Source organism: Girardinichthys multiradiatus, chromosome 11 (genome assembly GCF_021462225.1).
Source record: "Girardinichthys multiradiatus isolate DD_20200921_A chromosome 11, DD_fGirMul_XY1, whole genome shotgun sequence".
NCBI lineage: Eukaryota > Metazoa > Chordata > Actinopteri > Cyprinodontiformes > Goodeidae > Girardinichthys > Girardinichthys multiradiatus.
Window position 1 is genome coordinate 41166412 of NC_061804.1, and position 19558 is coordinate 41185969.

General features: G+C 41.6%; 2 protein-coding genes across 2 annotated transcripts; one reads left to right on the forward strand and one right to left on the reverse strand.

The window, feature by feature from the left end:
• micu2 (mitochondrial calcium uptake 2) lies at window positions 1–13166 on the forward strand. The gene is made up of 12 exons (XM_047378857.1): window positions 1–257; window positions 696–825; window positions 2180–2211; window positions 2300–2375; window positions 2533–2580; window positions 4584–4666; window positions 6301–6354; window positions 6440–6537; window positions 7719–7890; window positions 7964–8072; window positions 8162–8319; window positions 12467–13166. The coding sequence occupies exons 1-12, from the start codon at window positions 57–59 to the stop codon at window positions 12566–12568; spliced, it is 1263 nt and encodes a 420-aa protein (XP_047234813.1). The 5' UTR covers window positions 1–56; the 3' UTR covers window positions 12569–13166.
• Window positions 13167–13216: 50 nt separating this feature from the next.
• On the reverse strand, window positions 13217–19240 carry LOC124876240 (interferon regulatory factor 2-binding protein 1-like). Its single transcript, XM_047378856.1, has 2 exons — window positions 17169–19240; window positions 13217–14030 (listed from the first exon to the last, which is right to left on the reverse strand). Exon 1 carries the CDS (start codon window positions 18968–18970, stop codon window positions 17201–17203), a length of 1770 nt encoding a protein of 589 aa, XP_047234812.1. The 5' UTR covers window positions 18971–19240; the 3' UTR covers window positions 13217–14030; window positions 17169–17200.
• Window positions 19241–19558: the final 318 nt, after the last annotated feature.

Consider the following 19558-nt stretch of genomic DNA (forward strand, 5'->3'; position numbering starts at 1 on the left):
GCAGCTACGGAAGCCGTCGCGTTTGCGCAACAGGGCAGCTAGTGAGCTTCCTGAAAATGGCCAGCTGGGGAAAGTTCGCCGCCGTCTTTAGAAATGTGGTAAGGAGCTCTCGGGTTCTAAAAAGTTTCACAAAATGCAGAGTTATCGGTTCCGGTATTTTGGGCTCTGTCATTGGAACCGGAGGACTCTGTTATTACTACTATCAGCATGCTAACAGCAGGATTCTACCCTTCGCTGTTCTTGCAGAGGAAGAAAAGGTAAGTACACATCCCGCTGAGATTTATTTTATAGAAAATACTTTAGTATTTTTCCACGTTTTCCTCAACTTGTCTGAAAGATGACGACAAACTGAATTAAAGAGATAGGCATTGCTTTTAAAGGCGTAAACACTAAGTTATATGAACCAGCGCACTCTAGCGGCGTCCAGAGGATACTGTATATAAACAATGTTTAAAAAAAACTGACGTTGTCTTCATTTGTAGCATTTATTGGTAAAGTATCATTCTGTGTTTAAATTGGAACATACTTTGATTTATGTTTATCTTAAATCTGTGCATAGTCAAGTGTTCCTTCATTGGTTAGGTAAAAGCTGCTGGGTGCTTGGCGCAAAGAGGAAATATTTAGTGTTTAGATCAGTCTGACAGAAAGCTCAGACAGGAACTTTCAGAACATTGCTATACTGTGTGCTGTTGCAGGAACCTGCAGCTCCTCAGTTGTCTGCCAGAAAGATCCGTTTCACCCAGTTTGCCTCAGTAGTGTATGAACTAGAGCCCTACATGACTCCGAGGGACTTCCTGTTCTCTGTTATGCTGGAACAAGTGGATCGTAAGCAGTACAAGTTTACTACACACACCCACACACACCTTGTAATATCCATACAATTTAAGTGCTCCCAAACAGCACTTTAAAACGCTTAACGTTAATAAAAGCAATCCTACCCTATTTACATTTTTGTTCTGTTTAAAGTTTTGCTCCAGCAAATAACATAATAATTACTTTTAGTTTTCTCAAGATTCAAAAACTCTTTACAAAGATTAAATCTATCCAGAGACCTTTCAGGGTAATAAATATTTCTAAACGCAATTTGCTTTTAGCATTTGAAAAACAAAGTTTTTATTGATGAGCAGATGGGATTTCCAAGCTGCCATATTATACACAAACCAATTCAATTAGCTTTACAATCAGTATTTACACAATCATAAATATTATCAGTTACAGTTGTCCAACATGGAGTCAGAAAAATATCATTCTAATCAACACTTTTTTGTGTTCATTAGTTTACCTAACCTAGAGTATTTTCATGCGTTTTTCTGCGAAAACCTTTAATTTGTTCAGACACGGACTCATAAACCCAAATCTTTACTCTTTAAAGCACAAGCAAACTTGCAGAACAATGCTAAACCTTTACATTGGCCTGATCGTGTACACACAGCTCGACACACTCAGGCCCAAAGACTGAGTTTAACTATGCAAATCACAAAAAGGATGTGAAAAAAAAAAAAGATTGAAAATGACAGAAATTCATGTTGAAAGTCTGATAAATAGTACTAAACAGTAGATTGTGCATTTCAATACCAAATACTATTCAAATGAACCTTAAATAAACACTTAAAAAGTACACACATAGGAAGACAATAATGAGTGAGTCATACAAACATTTATCAAAATGTCTTAATGTTTAAGAAAGATAGGGCGAATAAAGCCATTAATGTGCCAGTATTACACAAAACACTTTCAAACCTCTGGAAATATCTCTTTTAAAGTATTGAAACCATATCTAAAGATGGAGGACACAGTAAATGTGTTAGTGGATGCTGGGTACTCCTGCTGTCAGAAATCTTTTCTTTGACTCTGTCTGTATAATCCTCACCTCTGTTGGTCCAGATTTATCCCAGCTTTTCTTCTCATCAGAAAAGGCTCTTATTTTGCTGCCCTTGCAGACGCCACACATTTTAATCAAGGGAAAGCATCCTGCATGCTAGCAGTCTGGTTCCCACACTCCCTGACATGATTTATGTTGTGTTACACACACGTTTTGTCTGCAGATATTCAGATATAAAAAAAGAAAAACAAGGACAAATAAAAAAGCTTTGTCCCTAGTTTGTCTAGTAGTTCTTCTATTGGTTGCAGTTCCAACTTTCTGTAGTTACTGACAGATCATCTGTTTGGTCTTCTTTAGGAAAGCTCCAGAAGAGAATCTTAACACCACAGGTAGGTTTACAGCCTCACTGTATAAAAACTGAACATGAAGAGCGGGGTCAAGGGGTATGTAGTGATGGCATCTGTGCGGTCTTGGCAGGATGTGGACAAAATGTTGAGGGCTGCTTCTAATGCTCGTCCCGGCAGTGATCTGTTCAGAAATTTAGGGGACAACGGTAAGCTATCTGCTCCTTAACCTCACATTTGAATGTTTCTGCTGTGTGGCTGAGCAGTGGCAATCCAGGTTTCTATGGTGATGTTCACTTTTTACCAGCCACCAGTTTCTGTTTAAAAGGTTTCTAAAGGTTAAGTGTATTTGTTTGTGCCTTGCAGGTCTAATATCCTACACCGAGTACCTCTTCCTGCTGACCATTCTGACCAGTAAGTTAACTGTTTTGGACCAGTGCTTACATGAGCTGCTTTTCTTGTGATTTCTTTTAGGGGACCCATGAGATGTCGAGCTGAGTTTGTTGTGTTCATAATCTTGTTTTAGATTTTATTTTAACAATTTAGTGCTATTTCTCCAGTCTCCGTTGTTATGTAAAACTTTGACCTGCTAATAACAGTTTGGTTGATACTGATTAACTTTAAGATCTATAATGAGGACAGTATTCAGAATGTTTTACATAGCCTTCTAGCTGTGAGCAGGATTATTTATATTAAGAGAAGGGGTGATGTCACACTGTGTGTGTGAAAACAGTTGCTATATAAAATAACTTTACTAATTTAAAACATAAAGCCATGATTTGGAACAGACAGTTTAGTTTATTTAAATGGCATCAATTCACCACAAAGGTTATCTCAAGGCACTTTACAAAACAAGCAGACCCGGTTTATTTACAGAAATATATAGTTAATTCAATCCAACCATAGACAGTCAGTCAGTGCAGTCAGGTTCTAAAAAGATCCAGCTGATTCCATCAAGTTACTGACTGTGCAGCAATTCCTCCTCTACAACAAGCTTGTAGTGACAACGGACAGTAGTTTGAATCAAGCCATTAGTAAATAACAATTAACCAGCCTTGAAGTAACAAATGCATGGACTAGTTTTTTTCGTCACTTCTGGACAGGATATTTCTAATTTTTGCAACATTCCAGAGTCACAAGGAAATCCTCGAAACCTGTTTAATATGGGATTTAGATGACACGTCTTGGTCAAAGATAACCCCAAGGTTCTTTACAGTATTACCGGACCCCAATTTAATGTCATCCTGAGTAAGTGATTGACAAAACACTTGTTTTTCAGAGGCTGTGGTTCAAAGACAACAACTTCTTGTAGGAATTTAAAAGCAGAAAATCTACTAATCCATGTCTATATGTCTTCAAGACATGCCTGTGGTCTCTAACTAACTGACTGGTTTCATCAGGATTTATGGATAAAGCTAAGTATCATCAGCATAACCCTGGAAATTTTCCCATGCTGCCTGATAATTTTACCTGTTAGAAGATTTATCATTAACATGAACGAACTGAAATATGTCGAACAAATAAGAGTTAGACCAGCCTAGTGCTGTTCCCTTGGTCCCTGCAGCATCTTTCAGCCTTTCTAAGAGATTATTGGGATCGACTAGCAGTTAGCAGACTTTCATGGTCTACTCCTTTTAAGTTGGTTTTAATTTATTTAAAATGGGTCATAGGCTGTCCTAATAGGGTAGTGGGTGGGTAACAGTACAGATGTTGCAGAGAGGTGTGTTAAACTATAACTCCTGGAATAAAGAGCTTCTCCGGCTCAGATCAGGTTTCCCCAGTGTGTTCACCAATTATCAATATAGCTCACCCTGTTTTGTGGACATCACCCAGCAAAACCGGTAGCTGAATGCAGCATGTGGCTGAACATGTTGTCACTGGTCCAATCGAACGGTGCACACCCCAGGTTTTGCTAATATTAGTGATTAGCACAGTTAACACAGCTGGCATAACTAAAACAGTGATATCTTTGTATATTCACTAGAGAATGTGTATTCCCAAATCCTGCTGAAATGTTTTTCAAATCCAGTGCAAATGTTGGATGACAGACAGGTTGAAAACTCAAAACGATCAAATAGAAGAACTTTGCTGTAATACGTTCAGTCTTCCTATTCTCTCCTAGTCCCAGTCTCTCTCACTGAAATTAGCTAACATTGAGTCTTCCTTCCCTCTGTAACCCTGTCCACACAGAGGAGGGTTGTTTTTATGTCACCTGGTAGCACATATGTATGGTGTGTTCACTGATTGGAAAAGATCCCATTTTTTTGTCTCCAACTTGCTGGGCACTGTTTACGTCCAATCAAGGTAAAAATGAGCTAATTCCAGTCACCGGCCAACTTTTCTCTAAATCTCGTTGCGTTACAGTTTTGTTATCAGAGTCAGGTAAAATTTCCTAAATTACATTGTTTCTGTTGCAGAGCCGTTGACAGGGTTTCATATAGCTTTCAAAATGCTGGATGTGGACGGCAATGAGCATGTGGACAAAAAGGAATTTCTTAAGGTAAGACTGTGCTTGATGGAAATGATTACATGTAAGATAAAATCACTGTAGGCAGCCTTATCCGTGTTTCAATATTTCAAATGTTTGTTTGCTCTTAAATGTGAAAATATTGCCACTTTAATGCTGCCAAGAGCTCTACTGATGTTGCTGCAGCTGTAAGTATGAACCCAGACTCCATGCGAAGGTGAGGGAGAGCTGCAGTCGTGGAATTGTTCTTTGTCTATCCTGTGTTTGTCTTAGATAGCCTTTCAGTTTTGTCAGTTTGTTTGAATGAATGCACCTGCCTTTTTGTTCCCGTTCCAAGCAGACTTCTCCTATCTGAGGGCAGGAGAAGGCTCCTGACTCTTAGCTTAGGCAGCAGCTACTTTTTGTCCCAGTAGAAGGCATGTTGGCCTGTGCTGCACCTTGTTTCATGTTACAAGCTGAAAACAAACATCCATTGAGAGGTAGCAGTGCATGGATTTTGATGTTGGTCTGCTTTAAACAGTACTTCTGCTTTTGCTTTGACTTTTTGGTTAAAATGCAACCAAAAGCAATCTCTGTTTTGTTGATTCTAAAAGTGAAAAGAAGGAAGTAAACCTCATATTCCCTCCCCAAAGACAGGAGGAGAGGGGGACATTATGTGCCTTACAATCATATTCACAATTTGTCTTATTACAACTAAACACTTTAATGTATTTTAATGGGATTTTGTAAAATAGACCAACACAAAGTAGCATATAAGTCTGAATTATAGGAAAAGAATACATGGTTTTCAACATTTTGATTGTCAACCTAAGAGCTTGGGAACTCTGGAGGAGCTGCAGAGATCCATAGCTCAGGTGAAAATAATCTTTCACAGCACAACTGTTAATCATGAATTCTACAGATCTGGCCTTTATAGAAGAGTAGCAGGAGAAAATTCAAATTTGAAAAATATGAATTAAAACAAATGAATGTAAAACATCTCCAGCTTGAATCATCTCACGGAACAGTGTTCAAACAGCGCCATAAGCATATGACCAGAGCTACAATGGAACCGTTCAGATCAACAAAATATTCATGTTAGAATGGCCCAGTCAAAGTTTAGACCTAAATGTAATTGAGAATCTGATCTGTAGCGAAACTGAAAATTGAAATCTGAGTGAGCATGACTTGTTATGCAAAGATAAATGAGCACAAATGTCAGTCTGTACATGTGCAGGCTGGTAGAGACAAATTCAAAGACACTTGCAACTGCTTGTGCAGCAAAAGGTGACTACATAGTTTTGACTCAGGCAGACTAAATACAAAGGCATGGCACACCTTTGTTCGTAATTTAGAGTTATGTGATATTTCATGTTGGTCTCATGCACAAAATACCTCTAAAATGCATTGAAGTTTGGGGGTGTTATGTGACAAAAAGGTTAAAAGTCCAAAGGGTATGAATACTTTTGCAAGATAAAGTCTTGTTAGCAAGATTCATCAAAACTTAAAATCCTCTGTTCAGTGAATGTTCATTATAAGCTGGATTAAATGTGTGTGTGTGTGTGTGTGTGTGTTTGAGAGAGTGAGAGAGAATTCACTAATCAGATGTTTCTATAATTTTATTGCATGATCTAAAAAAATTTGATAAAATTGTTAAAAAAAAAAAATGTTTTTATTTACTGCCAAAGCTCAAGAACATAATCGGCAAAACGAAACTGAAACCTCCCAAGGATGTTGCAGAGGTGGGTATGCACATGTCATTAATCCACAGTTTTTCTCATGTATTTTTAGTTTTTATTGTAACGGACAATTCATGGATGATTACAGAAAGCAGCAGAGGAAGGGGAGGCTGTAAACACAACACTACAGGCGCACTTCTTTGGAAAGAAAGGGGACGACAAGCTGCAGTATCAGAAGTTTCGCAGGTAGTGAAAGCTGTAATGGTGCTCAGGATCACATGAAGTCGGTTTACATTTTGGATAGCGATAACAATGAATAAAAACTAATAGTCTACTTCTGATCCAACTTTGGTCAGCTCTGTAGATTGATGTGTTGTAGAGAAGGTTACCTGTTTCTGTAAAAACATATTTGTAGGTCACTGCTCGGAGCAGTGTGTCACATATAAAACAATTCGCCGAGCAGTTTATTGTGTGGCACGCGGTCGTAAAAGTTCGGCGGACGTCTGCTTCGAGTCCACGCGGCCTACGCGCCCGACTGTTTTGCCCTAAACCCGGCAAAAAACCCCAAAATATGCTGAAACGCTCAGCCTATCGAAGATCAATAAATTCGTCCAATTAGCCAACCTTACTGCACATTATATTCTAAATCAAACCATTAAGAAAAAATGATTAATCTTTTGATCATTTTATAGAAAATGAAGAGCTTTTGGCTGTTCAACACAATAGCGGTGTCTGCATTTTTCTTTACAAACCATAAATATTTAATTTATAAACTGACAAAGCTTTAGGATTTATCATTTCTGTGGATCACTAATATTTAGTTGTATAACCACTGTTTCTAAGAACTGCTTCATATCTGTGTTGCATGGAGCCGACCCGGTTCTGGCACCTGTGAACAGGTATTGGAGCCCAGGATGATTGGACAACATTCCACAATTCCTCTGCATTTCTTGGTTTTTGCCTCAGAAACAGCATTTTTGATGTCACCCCACAAGTTTTCAATCAGATTAAGGTCCAAGGATCGGGCTGGCTGCTCCAGAAGATGCTGCTTGCTTGCTGGTGTGTATGGGGATCGTTGTCTTGTTGAAGCACTCATTTCAAAGGCATCTCCTCTTCCGCGTACGGCAACGTGACCACTTCAAGTGTTCTGATATATGCAAACTGATCCACGATTCCTTGTGTGTGATAAAAGGGCCGGCACCATATTAAGAGAAACATCCCTATATCATATCATCCCCATATCATGATGCTTGAACCGCCGTGCTTCACTGTCTTGTCAGTGTATTGTTGCTTCAGTTCAGTGTATGGGGGTCATTGAATAACATAATCTGTTACACACAACATTTAGAGGTAATGTAGGGTTTCTTCCAATAGGACCGTGGGATGTCAGACAGTCCCAGTTCCTGTAAACAGTCTCTGTTGTTCAGATTCATGGAGGACCTGCAAGCTGAGGTTCAGGAGATGGAGTTCCTGCAGTTCTCTAAAGGCATGGACACCATGAGAAGGGAAGACTTTGCAGAGTGGCTACTGCACTACACCAATGAAGAATATAACGAAGTCTACTGGGAAAACATGAGGAAGAAGATCCCAGCTGGTCAGGTACTAAAACTCTTCTTCTGTCAGGATGAGACTTATTTTGGCCTCATAGTCAACAGGCATATTTCCCTTCTAGAGCATCACATTTGAGGAATTTGAAGCCTTCTGCCTGTTCACCAACAACCTGGAGGATTTCGCCTTTTCGATGAAGATGATCACTGAGGCCAATCGTCCTGTGGGAATGGGTAAGCCTTACTGCTGGTTTGAAATGAGAAGATGTATCTTAATGGTCTGTACAGCAGATGAGTGCGTCCTTTCTTTGTTTTGAATCCAGCCCAGTTTAAGCGGGCTGTGAAGATTGCCACTGGCCATGAGCTCTCAGAGAATGTTCTGGACACGGTGTTCAAACTCTTTGACATGGATGGAGACAACTGCCTGAGTCAGAAGGAATTTATGGGAGTAATGACGGATAGAGTACTGCGAGGTCTGAAGGTGAGCGTCCAGTTTCATTTTTTGTTTTCATACTAATGAGCTTTTTATTTACACGAGCATGGCAGTAGCACAGGGGAAAAACGTGCTACCCATATTTAGAGACTCCAGTCCTAGACGCTGCCTGTTACGGGTTCGACTCCTGGTCCAAGCCACTTTTACTGCATGTCTTCCCACCCCTTTCCTGTCAACTTACTGTGGACAAAAATGAGAAAACAGGCCACTAGTGCAGCAAAAAACATTTATTTACCCAAAATAAATACCCAAAATTCCTATCTCACAAAATTAGCATATTTCATCCGACCAATAAAAGAAAAGTGTTTTTAATACAAAAAACGTCAACCTTCAAATAATTATGTACAGTTATGCACTCAATACTTGTCGGGAATCCTTTGGCAGAAATGACTGCTTCAATGCGGCGTGGCATGGAGGCAATCAGCCTGTGGCACTGCTGAGGTCTTATGGAGGCCCAGGATGCTTCGATAGCGGCCTTTAGCTCATCCAGAGTGTTTGGGTCTTGAGTCTCTCAACGTTCTCTTCACAATATCCCACAGATTCTCTATGGGGTTCAGGTCAGGAGAGTTGGCAGGCCTATTGAGCACAGTGATACCATGGTCAGTAAACCATTTACCAGTGGTTTTGGCACTGTGAGCAGGTGCCAGGTCGTGCTGAAAAATGAAATCTTCATCTCCATAAGCTTTTCAGCAGATGGAAGCATGAAGTGCTCCAAAATCTCCTGATAGCTAGCTGTATTGACCCTGCCCTTGATAAAACACAGTGGACCAACACCAGCAGCTGACACGGCACCCCAGACCATCACTGACTGTGGGTACTTGACACTGGACCTTCTGGCATTTTGGCATTTCCTTCTCCCCAGTACTTCCTCCAGACTCTGACACCTTGATTTCCGAATGACATGCAGAATTTGCTTTCATCCGAAAAAAAGTACTTTGGACCACTGAGCAACAGTCCGAGTGCTGCTTCTCTGTAGCCCAGGTCAGGTGCTTCTGCCGCTGTTTCTGGTTCAAAGGTGGCTTGACCTGGGGAATGCTGGCACCTGTAGCCCATTTCCTGCACACGCCTGTGCACGGTGGCTCTGGATGTTTCTACTCCAGACTCAGTCCACTGCTTCCGCAGGTCCCCCAAGGTCTGGAATCGGCCCTTCTCCACAATCTTCCTCAGGGTCCGGTCACCTCTTCTCGTTGTGCAGCGTTTTCTGCCACACTTTTTCCTTCCCACAGACTTTCCACTGAGGTAGCCTTGATACAGCACTCTGGGAACAGCCTATTCGTTCAGAAATGTCTTTCTGTGTCTTACCCTCTTGCTTGAGGGTGTCAATAGTGGCCTTCTGGACAGCAGTCAGGTCGGCAGTCTTACCCATGATTGGGGTTTTGAGTGATGAACCAGGCTGGGAGTTTTAAAGGCCTCAGGAATCTTTTGCAGGTGTTTAGAGTTAACTCGTTGATTCAGATGATTAGGTTCATAGCTCGTTTAGAGACCCTTTTAATGATATGCTAATTTTGTGAGATAGGAATTTGGGGTTTTCATGAACTGTATGCCAAAATCATCCGTATTAAGACAATAAAAGACCTGAAATATTTCAGTTAGTCTGCAATGAATCTAAAATATATGAATGTTAAATTTTCATCATGACATTATGGAAAATAATGAACTTTATCACAATATGCTAATATTTTGAGAAGGACCTGTATTGGTATCTTATTTTTTAAAAGTTCATAGCTATGACTTTAAATGAGATAAATAAAAACCATAGATGGAACCAAAGAACGGGAGCGATAGTTGCTCAGCCAGGGATCAGAGTAAAAGAGTAAACCTTTATGCCTTCTCTGTGCACCCACCCAGTTCATGGCAGATGTGTCAAAGGTTGTTCTGCATCCAAATGCATCATATCCTCCCAATGTTATTTTTATCAGACTACATCTACATGATGATCAAGCTTTTTAGTCTGTCCTCTCCTCTTTGTTTCTGAGGAACTGAATGGTAAATGGACTGAATTTATATAACCCGTTTCTAGTCATACCGACCACTCAAAGCACTTTACACTAAAGCCTCATTCACCCAGTTGTACTCACTGACACATTTGTACACCAATACACCAATCGGTAGGCGAATTGGGGTTAAGTGCTCTGAGATGGTTGAATACCCTGTGTCCTGTGGGCGCACTGTGTGTCTACAGAGTGTACGCTAATCAGCTGTTTGTGTTCTTTGCAAACTCTGCCAGGAGTCGGGCCTTGTCAGACCAGAGTGTATCTCATTGTTTCATGGAGGCTATCTCCCTAGCTGTTATTATATTTTATTAAGATTTTATAGAATTTAAGCGAAGGTAGCACGTGATTGAATGGTTAATAAATACTTTATAGAACCACCTTTCACTGTAGTTACAACTGAAGTGTTTTGGAATATGTCCTTAGCTGCTTGGCACAGACTGAAGACTAAAATATTTGCCTATTCTTCTTTACGAAATAGCTCAAGCTCAGACAGGTTCTCCATTAGCTATAGGTATGGACTTTGACTGGGTCATTCTAACACATAAATAGGCTTTGATCTAAACCATTCCATTGTAGCTCTAGCTGCATCTCTAGGGTTGTTGTCCTGTTGGAAGCTGAACCTTTGTCCCAGTTTCAAGTCTGCTGCAAACTCTTTAACGGTTTCTTTCAGTATTTACAGGTACATCTCAAAATATTTGAATATCATGAAAAGAGTTCAATATGTTTTGTCAGTAATTCCAAAAAGTAAAACTCTAATTTATAGAAATGTTACACATAGAGTGAAATATTTCAAGCCTTTATTTCTTGTGATTTTGATGATCATTGCTTACAGATAATGAAAAGCCACAATCCAGTGTCTCAGAAAATTCGAATATTTTCAATATAGGAAACTCATGGGGTCACACCCTAATCAGCTAATGAACTCAAATCACCTGCAAAGGTTTCCTGAGCCTCTAAATGGTCTCTCAGTCTGGGTCAGTAGCTACATAATCATGGGGAAGACAGACACCCTCCAGGAAGGTAAGCCACAAAAGATCATTGCTTAAGAAGCTGGTTGTTCATAGAGTGCTGTATCCTAGAATATTAATAGAAAGTTGAGTGGAAGGAAACTGTGTGTGAAGAGGCACAGAATCCAGTGTAAAGTTTCCACAGTCTGATGATTTGGTGTGCCAGGTCATCTGCTGGTTCTGGTCTGCTTGGTTTTATGAAGTCCTCAGTCAACACAGCGATCAAGCAGGAAATTTTAGAGAACTTTATGTTTCCTTCTGCTGACAAGCTTTATGGAGATGCTGATTTCATTTTCTTTGGGCTTCCATTCCACCTCAGCAGAACCACAAGCTGATCGCCTCTATTCCACGCTACCTGTAGCTCCATTCGTCTTCACATCCGCTCTGACCAGCTTTTCTCTCCGTACTGAAGAATAGCATTCCCATAGCATGCTTCCATGTTTCCCTGTGGGGATGGTGTGTTCAGGATGATGTGCAGTTTTAGTATTCTGCTGTACAAAGCATTTTGTATGTAGCGCAAAAAGTTCAGTTTTGGTCCGATCGGATCACCTTCCTCTACATGCTTGCAGGGTCCGCTACATGACTTTTGGCTAACTGAATATGGGAGGCATGCTATGTTTCCTACTGATGCAGTTGGTTAAACTGAGTTTTATTTGGGAAACAGTTGAATCCAAATGCTGCCACACGTTTCAGGTTTTCTTCCCTTCCTCACATCCGTGAACTACTTTGTGTTAGTCTGCCACAGTGCATGCTTCAAAGACTGATCTGTTAATAAATCTGATGATCTAATGTTAGATAATCCTCAACCCACCATTTTACAAGTAACGACAACACTAGTGTCAGCTGGTCAAACTGGAAAAAACTGACTCAAGGATTCTGGGACATTTTCACAGATTTTGGGTTCTTCAAAGCAATCAATCTCTCCGGCGATTTCAATTAAAAACCTTTGGATGGAAATAAATGTTTGCCTTTGCATGAAATCACTGAAATGATCCCAATGTGAAAATGTGCCATAATCCCAGTTAAAGGTGATACTTTCCTCCAGGCAATGAAACAAAAAACTAAACATAGGGCTTCACATTCAGCTTCACGTTCTTCCTCTGGTTCATAATGAACTCGCTCTCCTGGTTGCAGGTGGAGCAGCAGAGTGGCATCTCTGGCTACTGGAAGTGTGTGAAGAGGGAGACACTGAAAGGTGCTCAGGAAGCCCTGGAACACACCAGCTGCCCCATCTGACCTGCTTGCATGCTCACCACTGCATATATTTGTTTTATATGATTAAACAAATGATGTGAATGAGATTATACAACTAAGCACATACAAATATAGGGTTATACCACTGCCTTATCTCACAACACATTCACACTTCAGCCGGAGCTTGGGGTCGTGGTGTTTACATTTTATATCGGGAATAGCTGATCAGTCACATTTGGCTTTTTTTGTTTTTGCACTTAAAACAAATCGGTTCCAGTTTCCACAGGTGAGAAACCTGACTCTTACTAATGTAGACATGGAACAAGAGGCCAGATTTCTCACATGGATATGAATATTTTCAGACCAGTTAACTGATTGTCAGGGCAGGTTCTGAGCATGGTGAGATGCAGCATATCGTCAGGATTTATTCCAAAGAGATCAGAGTGACTCTTTTGTTTTACAGCAGGGTCCAAACCTGCATGTGTTAAACACAGCTGGATGTACAGCATGTACCTAGAAACAGGTATGTCCCTGTATTTGGCCTGAGGCCATGTTTACAGTGACACTCTGAGCTTTTTAATGTTTGGTGGTGGGTTGTTCATGTTCTTGTCAATATTTAATAAAGTTTCCCAAAAACCTACCTGGAGTCTTAATCCATTAAAATCAGCAGCAGAGGAATAAGGCAGCTGAGACTATTTAGTCGTTTATTGTAGAATTGACCTGTTCAGATCACATAAGTGTGTTGGTTAACCATTCGATGTGATGCTAATTATTTTACTATACATAGAATTCAAAACGTAAATAGACAAAACAAGCATACATCTGTGATAGTTGGACTAATTAGTGACTGATGCCAAGGTTATCAGTGGATACAGCATACACGGCTACAGTAAAATTACACTGAGCATGAAGCCATCTTTGGTCTTCTTATCACTATAAACAAATACATAGAAATTTGTATTGTATCAAAAATAGAAATTACATAGCCATATTGAAAGGAAGTTCACATTTGAAACATATAACAGAGGAATATCTACGAGACATAATGTGGGGTTACATTTTTGCGTTCCTTGGCTTTAAGGACCAAATGGGTTTTTGTGTTCAACATTCATTTTTTTCAAAGAATTGCATTACTTTTGCCAAGCGGTCAATCAATATCGCTGCCCTGCATCCGTTTAATACATAATGCAACATTTATAACAAACCAAAAACAAAAACACAAATCAGATTGTCAGACAAACATGTGCTTTCTGTCCTGGGCTGTTTGAAACGAGGCCTCAGCCGCATGGCGCGAGGAAGAGCGGCTGATCCGAGCCTCGACACACAAGCTCAGCTTCCTCCACCTCACCGGTGAGTTTTCCTGTCTTTACTAACTGATCCTGGCGTAGTTTATCCTCCTGGGGCTTCTGACTTACTCTGCTTATGGAGGCACACATGATGAAATGCAGCCGAAGTGGACCTCTGCTCGAGATAAAAGGGAAGTGCTTTCAAAGTGTTTGATCCCCTGGAGAGAAAGGAAAACGTATTAATGTGGAACAACAAAAAGTGTCGGTTTTGTTTCACACAGGAGAAAAACCAGTATGTAAGACCAGTACAGCAAACTTCACTATGAATTCATGGCGGACTTCCTACAGTGGTCAGGCTAAAAAAATACAGACTGCATAGATGGAGACAAATGGACAGAATGGAAGAAGAATAGATATGCAGAGACAAGGATGGACGTATAAACACAAATGGAAGAACGGATGGATGGAAAGATGAAGAAATGCAAAGGACAGCTGGACAGAGATGGATGGATGATAGGACATTTAAATGATGGGATAGAAATAAAGTCTGGAAATATACATATTTTTCCATGCTTATCCAGACAAGGAAAATACTTAAATTCCAGACTGCTTTAGAACCCTGAATAAATTACCTAATTAAAGAGGACAAAAAAGGCAATTTAAAATCTAGAATATAAAAATCTGAATATTTTGACTTTAATTCAAACAGATTCTTGAATCTGAGTCAGAACCCTGATCTCAGAACAGTAGCTGCATGTGGATAAGCCTGAGGAACAGTGCTCTGTTCAGATCTGTCCATCAGCAGAGACTGATCCTAACTTCATTCTGCTGCAGAACAATGTGGCTAATAGCAAAGATCAGTGTACAAGGAGCCCTGCTTAGGATGGCCTGACCCTACAGTTAAACCTCAATGCATGTCTGGATAACAGCAGAGGTTCTGCTCAGACCTTCATGTTGCTCTCTGAAAGGCTACTGAAGGCTTTATTCTGGAAAGACTAAAATCATATTTGGAAGATGAATTTTGTGTTACTAAAAGCCATCTGATTATGAATAATCCAGCTAAGACGTTATTGGCTGATCCATGTTCTAGGTCCAGCGTGAGGACCTAGAACATGGATCAGCCTCCAGTTTATTATCAACTGGATTTCCTACCTGTTTTCGAGAGGTTCTCACATTTTCTTTTCAAAAATTCCAATCAACTTCCACATCACTTTTAAAAACACTTGGGATATTTAAGCACCTGGTTCATTTAGGTTTTAGTGTCTATGTTGTCCACAAATGAAGCAACACGACGCTGAGGTTTGTCTGACTGGACATGGTGGGAGACTTGTGGAGTGGACTGGACTAAATTCATTTTGGGTTCTTCCATGTCTTTATTCTGTTTGTAATAAAAGTTACATCCTGGCTGCGTTTGACTTCTGAACCTGATCCAAGAAGGTCTACAGGCCAAGAACTGTAAATGGTCCATGGTTATATTTGAATGCACACATATTTCTGGAGCATCAAACAGATCAATGAGTTTGATCAAATGTCAAGTTGTTACGCTAAAAACCAAAACTAAAGAAGCTGCTGAAATATACAAAAAGTCCAAGACTATTGCTTTATTTTTTAGATAATAAAACAAGGAAAAAAGCCTGGAAAACCCAAACATTATTTCAGGCTCTCTTTTTTTTCCTTGTTTTATTTCTTTTTAATAGGAGGTGCTCAGATCTCTATTTTTTTTTTTTTTACCTGGCCACCGAAAGCACCACAGCAAAGCTCCACATGATGTTCTCAGTGTGGAAGCTTTTACAAAGTCAGAAAAAGACAACGGTATTCCTGATATCTGGAAGGTGCTCAGAAACATTAAGGAAAGATGGTGCTAACAGAACATCTCAAAGTTCTCTTACAACCTGCCTCGAAAAGAAAAATGTCAACTAAACGTTAATTTAACAATATGGAATATACTACAACACCCTGCACCATTAGTCAGTCCTCAGGTCTCTGCATATATTTAACTATGTGAATATTACCACCTTAACCCTGACGTCCTGCTGAATGCAGCAGTGCGTTTTTATTATTTAGGGCTTTAGTAATTTGCAAACTTCATTTTACGGTCCACTAAAGTTAACGAAAGGACAAAAAGGCTTAAGAAAGATTAACTACAGGGAAGGTGGGCTTGTACCTGGCAAATGATCTCAACCAGAACTGCAACCTTTCAGTTACAGTTCTGAGAGAATTTGGAATCGGGTAAAACTGAGGAAAACGGAAAAAGCAATTGGAAAGTCTCTTTTTGTGGGATAAAATGTTTACCGTGGTAATTTTTTAAAGGTTCTAATAAAGGTCCCGTTACAGATCTTCAATAAAGCGTGTCATGTAGGCATCGCTTTCATTTATTATTTTCTCCTATTTTACCCTTGTTTTAATGTATGGTTTAAAAAAATAGGACAGTGAAAAAAAGCATTAAAATAAAACTAGTTTTTATCTTTATTACTATGACATTGTGCTGGGAAGTACAAAGCCATCTTCAGGTTAACCTGGGATGAAAAATGATAGCAATAGAGGTTCCAAGGAAAACATACATGACAAAGACCTGGAGTAAGGTCTGACCCTGCTACATTTTCCCTGTTCTTTCAATGACATCCCAGGGAAAGTGACTAAATAATCTGAGTTTTCTCCACCTGCATGGATCACAGCACAACAAAGCCCTGCTCCTCTCTCAAATGATGCTGTGCACTGCTGGCCTGCTGGCTGAAAGAAGGCTCCCATCCTTTTTCAACAATCACAAGGAAGACCAATTCACCTGTTTGGAAATATTTCCAGTCTTGAAAACCATGGACTGTCAGGTGCTCCACCACTACTGTTATTGACTAACACTTTGTTAAAGGAAGCTAAGAGAGTGGTGTGTCTGTAAAGCAGCTGACTGCAGGCTGGCTACTTGAGCAGATAGCCGGAATATGTAACCAGCTGATCTCAGATTGTTATACCTGTGTTATTATATGTAAGAGCAAAATCGGTATATTTTGCAAAATCAACAACCATAAGCTACTACATTTTGAGCGCACATATTTTTGCTTTACACTTTCTAAAAAAAACAAAAACAATTACATTTTAATGATAATTTTATACCTGTGATAATCATGTGTTATTTTAGCAGCAGTAAAAATAATTCTTGCATTTCTCTTTTAAAGAAACCCATTTAGGTCATGTTGTGCATTTTCATTTTAATTGGTCTAAATATCTTAAAACTTCTATTTAAGGTTGTAAAACAATGAGCTTTATTCCTAACTGGCTTTATACACACACACACAACCCCATAACTGGAAGTGGTTTTAAAATGTGTTTGATGGGACACAGTTTAGCCTCTTCACCCTTACCATTCACCATAACAGGTCGAAGACATCAGGGGTCACTCTTCCTTCTTTACTGTCACATCTCCATCTCCAGCCAGGATGGTCGAGATCTCCCCCTGCATGAAGGCCCAAGGCACGGTGGATCCAGCCAGGGGACAGCGCTCCCCGCTCGGGCAGTACACCTCCCCTCCTTGACCCTGGCTGCGGATGAATGCCCGCGTGCAGGGAAAACAGAACTTGTGGTGAGGGACAGAGGGACACTGGACAAAGTGTGTGTCCTCCAGGCGCTCCCTACAGAGGGTGCAGCAGAGCAGGGTACCCTGCGTGCTGCTCGTGCTTTCCCCAGTGCTGGCATTGCTGCTCGGCCCAACTGCACTCATTCCCTGCCCCATGGCTGCCTGGGAGGCTGAGGTGGAGGCGGTGGAGGGGCTGCTGCTGGTGGAGCGGCCAGCTGCGGAGGAGTGAGTTGCAGACATGCCTGGGCTGTCTCTGGGCATCTGACTGGAGCTCACGCTATCTGTGACTCCCATAAGAGCTGAGATGGGTGACGGCTGGCTGTGGAGACGTGGTGGACCTTCCTGGGGAGCAGCCATGCCAGGAATAGGATCTGTGTAGGCACCTCGGGGCCAAGTTTCCCTTGCTGGGTGATCGGGTCTCCCATCACTCTCCCCATTTTCAGAGCCAGGAGAAGCTTTGCGGCGTCTGGTCGTGCTCTTTGTTGGACCTGGGCGACCCGCTGCTGCCAGCGACAGTACTGGATCTGGCTGTGGCAGGACCTCTGGGATTGGAGGTTCTTTAAACATCCGCACACTGTCATTCAGGAGCTCAGACAGTCCTCGCCAGTCTCCAGTGCCCTGCCGCTTCTCATATTCCACATATCGCAACCCAGAGTTCACAGCTTTACCTGCATCTTTAGCTGAATCCCTGAACATCTGTCTGACCAGGTCTGGGATGCCTGAGAAGATTATCCCGGAGCCCACAGGATACTCGACAAAAACCTTCAGCTCAAATTCTGGAGTTGTGCCAGCATCAAAAGCCAGGACTCGACCCTGGATGTTATGATCTTTCCTGAAGCGGACATTAAAGGGGATAGAGTTGCTCAGAGCCACAAGCACATCTCGGACTGCTTTGGGTCGGTTTGGCCAGCCCTCCATTCTGTTTCTGGCCACCTCGTTCAGTTCAACCATCACCTCATTGTTCCTCCACACTGCTGGAACTATATCCACAAGGGCAGAGGTGCTGGCACCCACACCCAGAGACACCGCCTGCCTTCTGCCGCTTTCACCCATGATGGGCCCAGCTGAGACTGCGATTGGGGTGCTGGCTATTCGGGAGCCTGATAACGGGGCTAAAAGCCCATGAGGACCTGCCACCAACCCCTGAGCAATCAAGGCGTGAGATATGGTGCTATGGAGCCCGGGAACAGCACCGGCTACAGCACGGCGGGTGTTCGGGCTCTGACGGCTTCCCTCTGACATAGCCACGTCCTCAGCCCGGTGCAGGCCGTTAGGGAGCCGAGAAGACACCCCATATTCCACCCTCCCCCTGTCTACGCGCTCACCATGCTGCCGCCCCGCTTCAACGGTCCCCACCGAGCCGGGTTTGCTCTGCTGGGGTCCGGGAGACCTGCCGTCTAACACCCCGTGCGTGCTCTTGAGCTGCCGCGCCGTTTCAATCAGCAGCTCGATCCGGTCCGCGCCGTCATAGTTGACACATCCCCGGCACACCGCTTCGCTGAACTCCCACAGCATGGCCCACGGCATCTTCGGCAGATCGCAGAGGTAGCACCACTGCCGTCTGGAGGAAGGCTGCGAGGCGGAGGACATGTTGTTTACAGGCCCGACACTAAACTTTCTTCCTTCGGAGACCGACACGTTACAATCAGCGGTTCTCTGCTAAGTCTCAGTCCTCGGACACCGAGCGCCACATGCCACGCTTTACCCGACAGAAATACAAGACAAACTAAGCTCGGAAGTCAATTTCTGGCGACAATGGTTAACTGTTAGCGACGTCTTCTTTTTCGGTTTGTTCGTGTCGGCCTGTGTGGAAGGAAGTAAAATGTTACTAGACACCGGAAACACCTACGCGGCTTGAGCTCAAAGCCTTGTGGGAAGTGTTGTTTTTGAGCGAGGCCATTGCTGCACTGAACTCGCTAAGAAAATGGAGAATATCTCAGTTTATCGCTTTCATTTGGTGGCGTTTGACTAGATCAAATAAAGGATAAAAATATAACAAAGAACATACACTAAATATTTTACCTGTTTAACTTCCATAGGCTTTTTTTTCGGTTCATTTAGACTTGGAGTTAATTAATAGTAATAATAACAATAATAATAGAAATAGAAATTATTATTTACCAACAGGGTATTTAAATAGCCTGCGAGACGCTGGAGGTCATTGTCAACATTTTTTTT

Coding starts and splice junctions, on each gene's coding strand:
- LOC124876240 (XM_047378856.1), bottom strand. CDS start 18,970: ATGTCCTCCGCCTCGCAGCCTTCCTCCAGACGGCAGTGGTGCTACCTC.
- micu2 (XM_047378857.1), top strand. CDS start 57: ATGGCCAGCTGGGGAAAGTTCGCCGCCGTCTTTAGAAATGTGGTAAGG. Junction 2,376..2,532: donor CAGAAATTTAGGGGACAACG/GTAAGCTATCTG, acceptor TGTGCCTTGCAG/GTCTAATATCCTACACCGAG. Junction 8,073..8,161: donor CAATCGTCCTGTGGGAATGG/GTAAGCCTTACT, acceptor TTTTGAATCCAG/CCCAGTTTAAGCGGGCTGTG.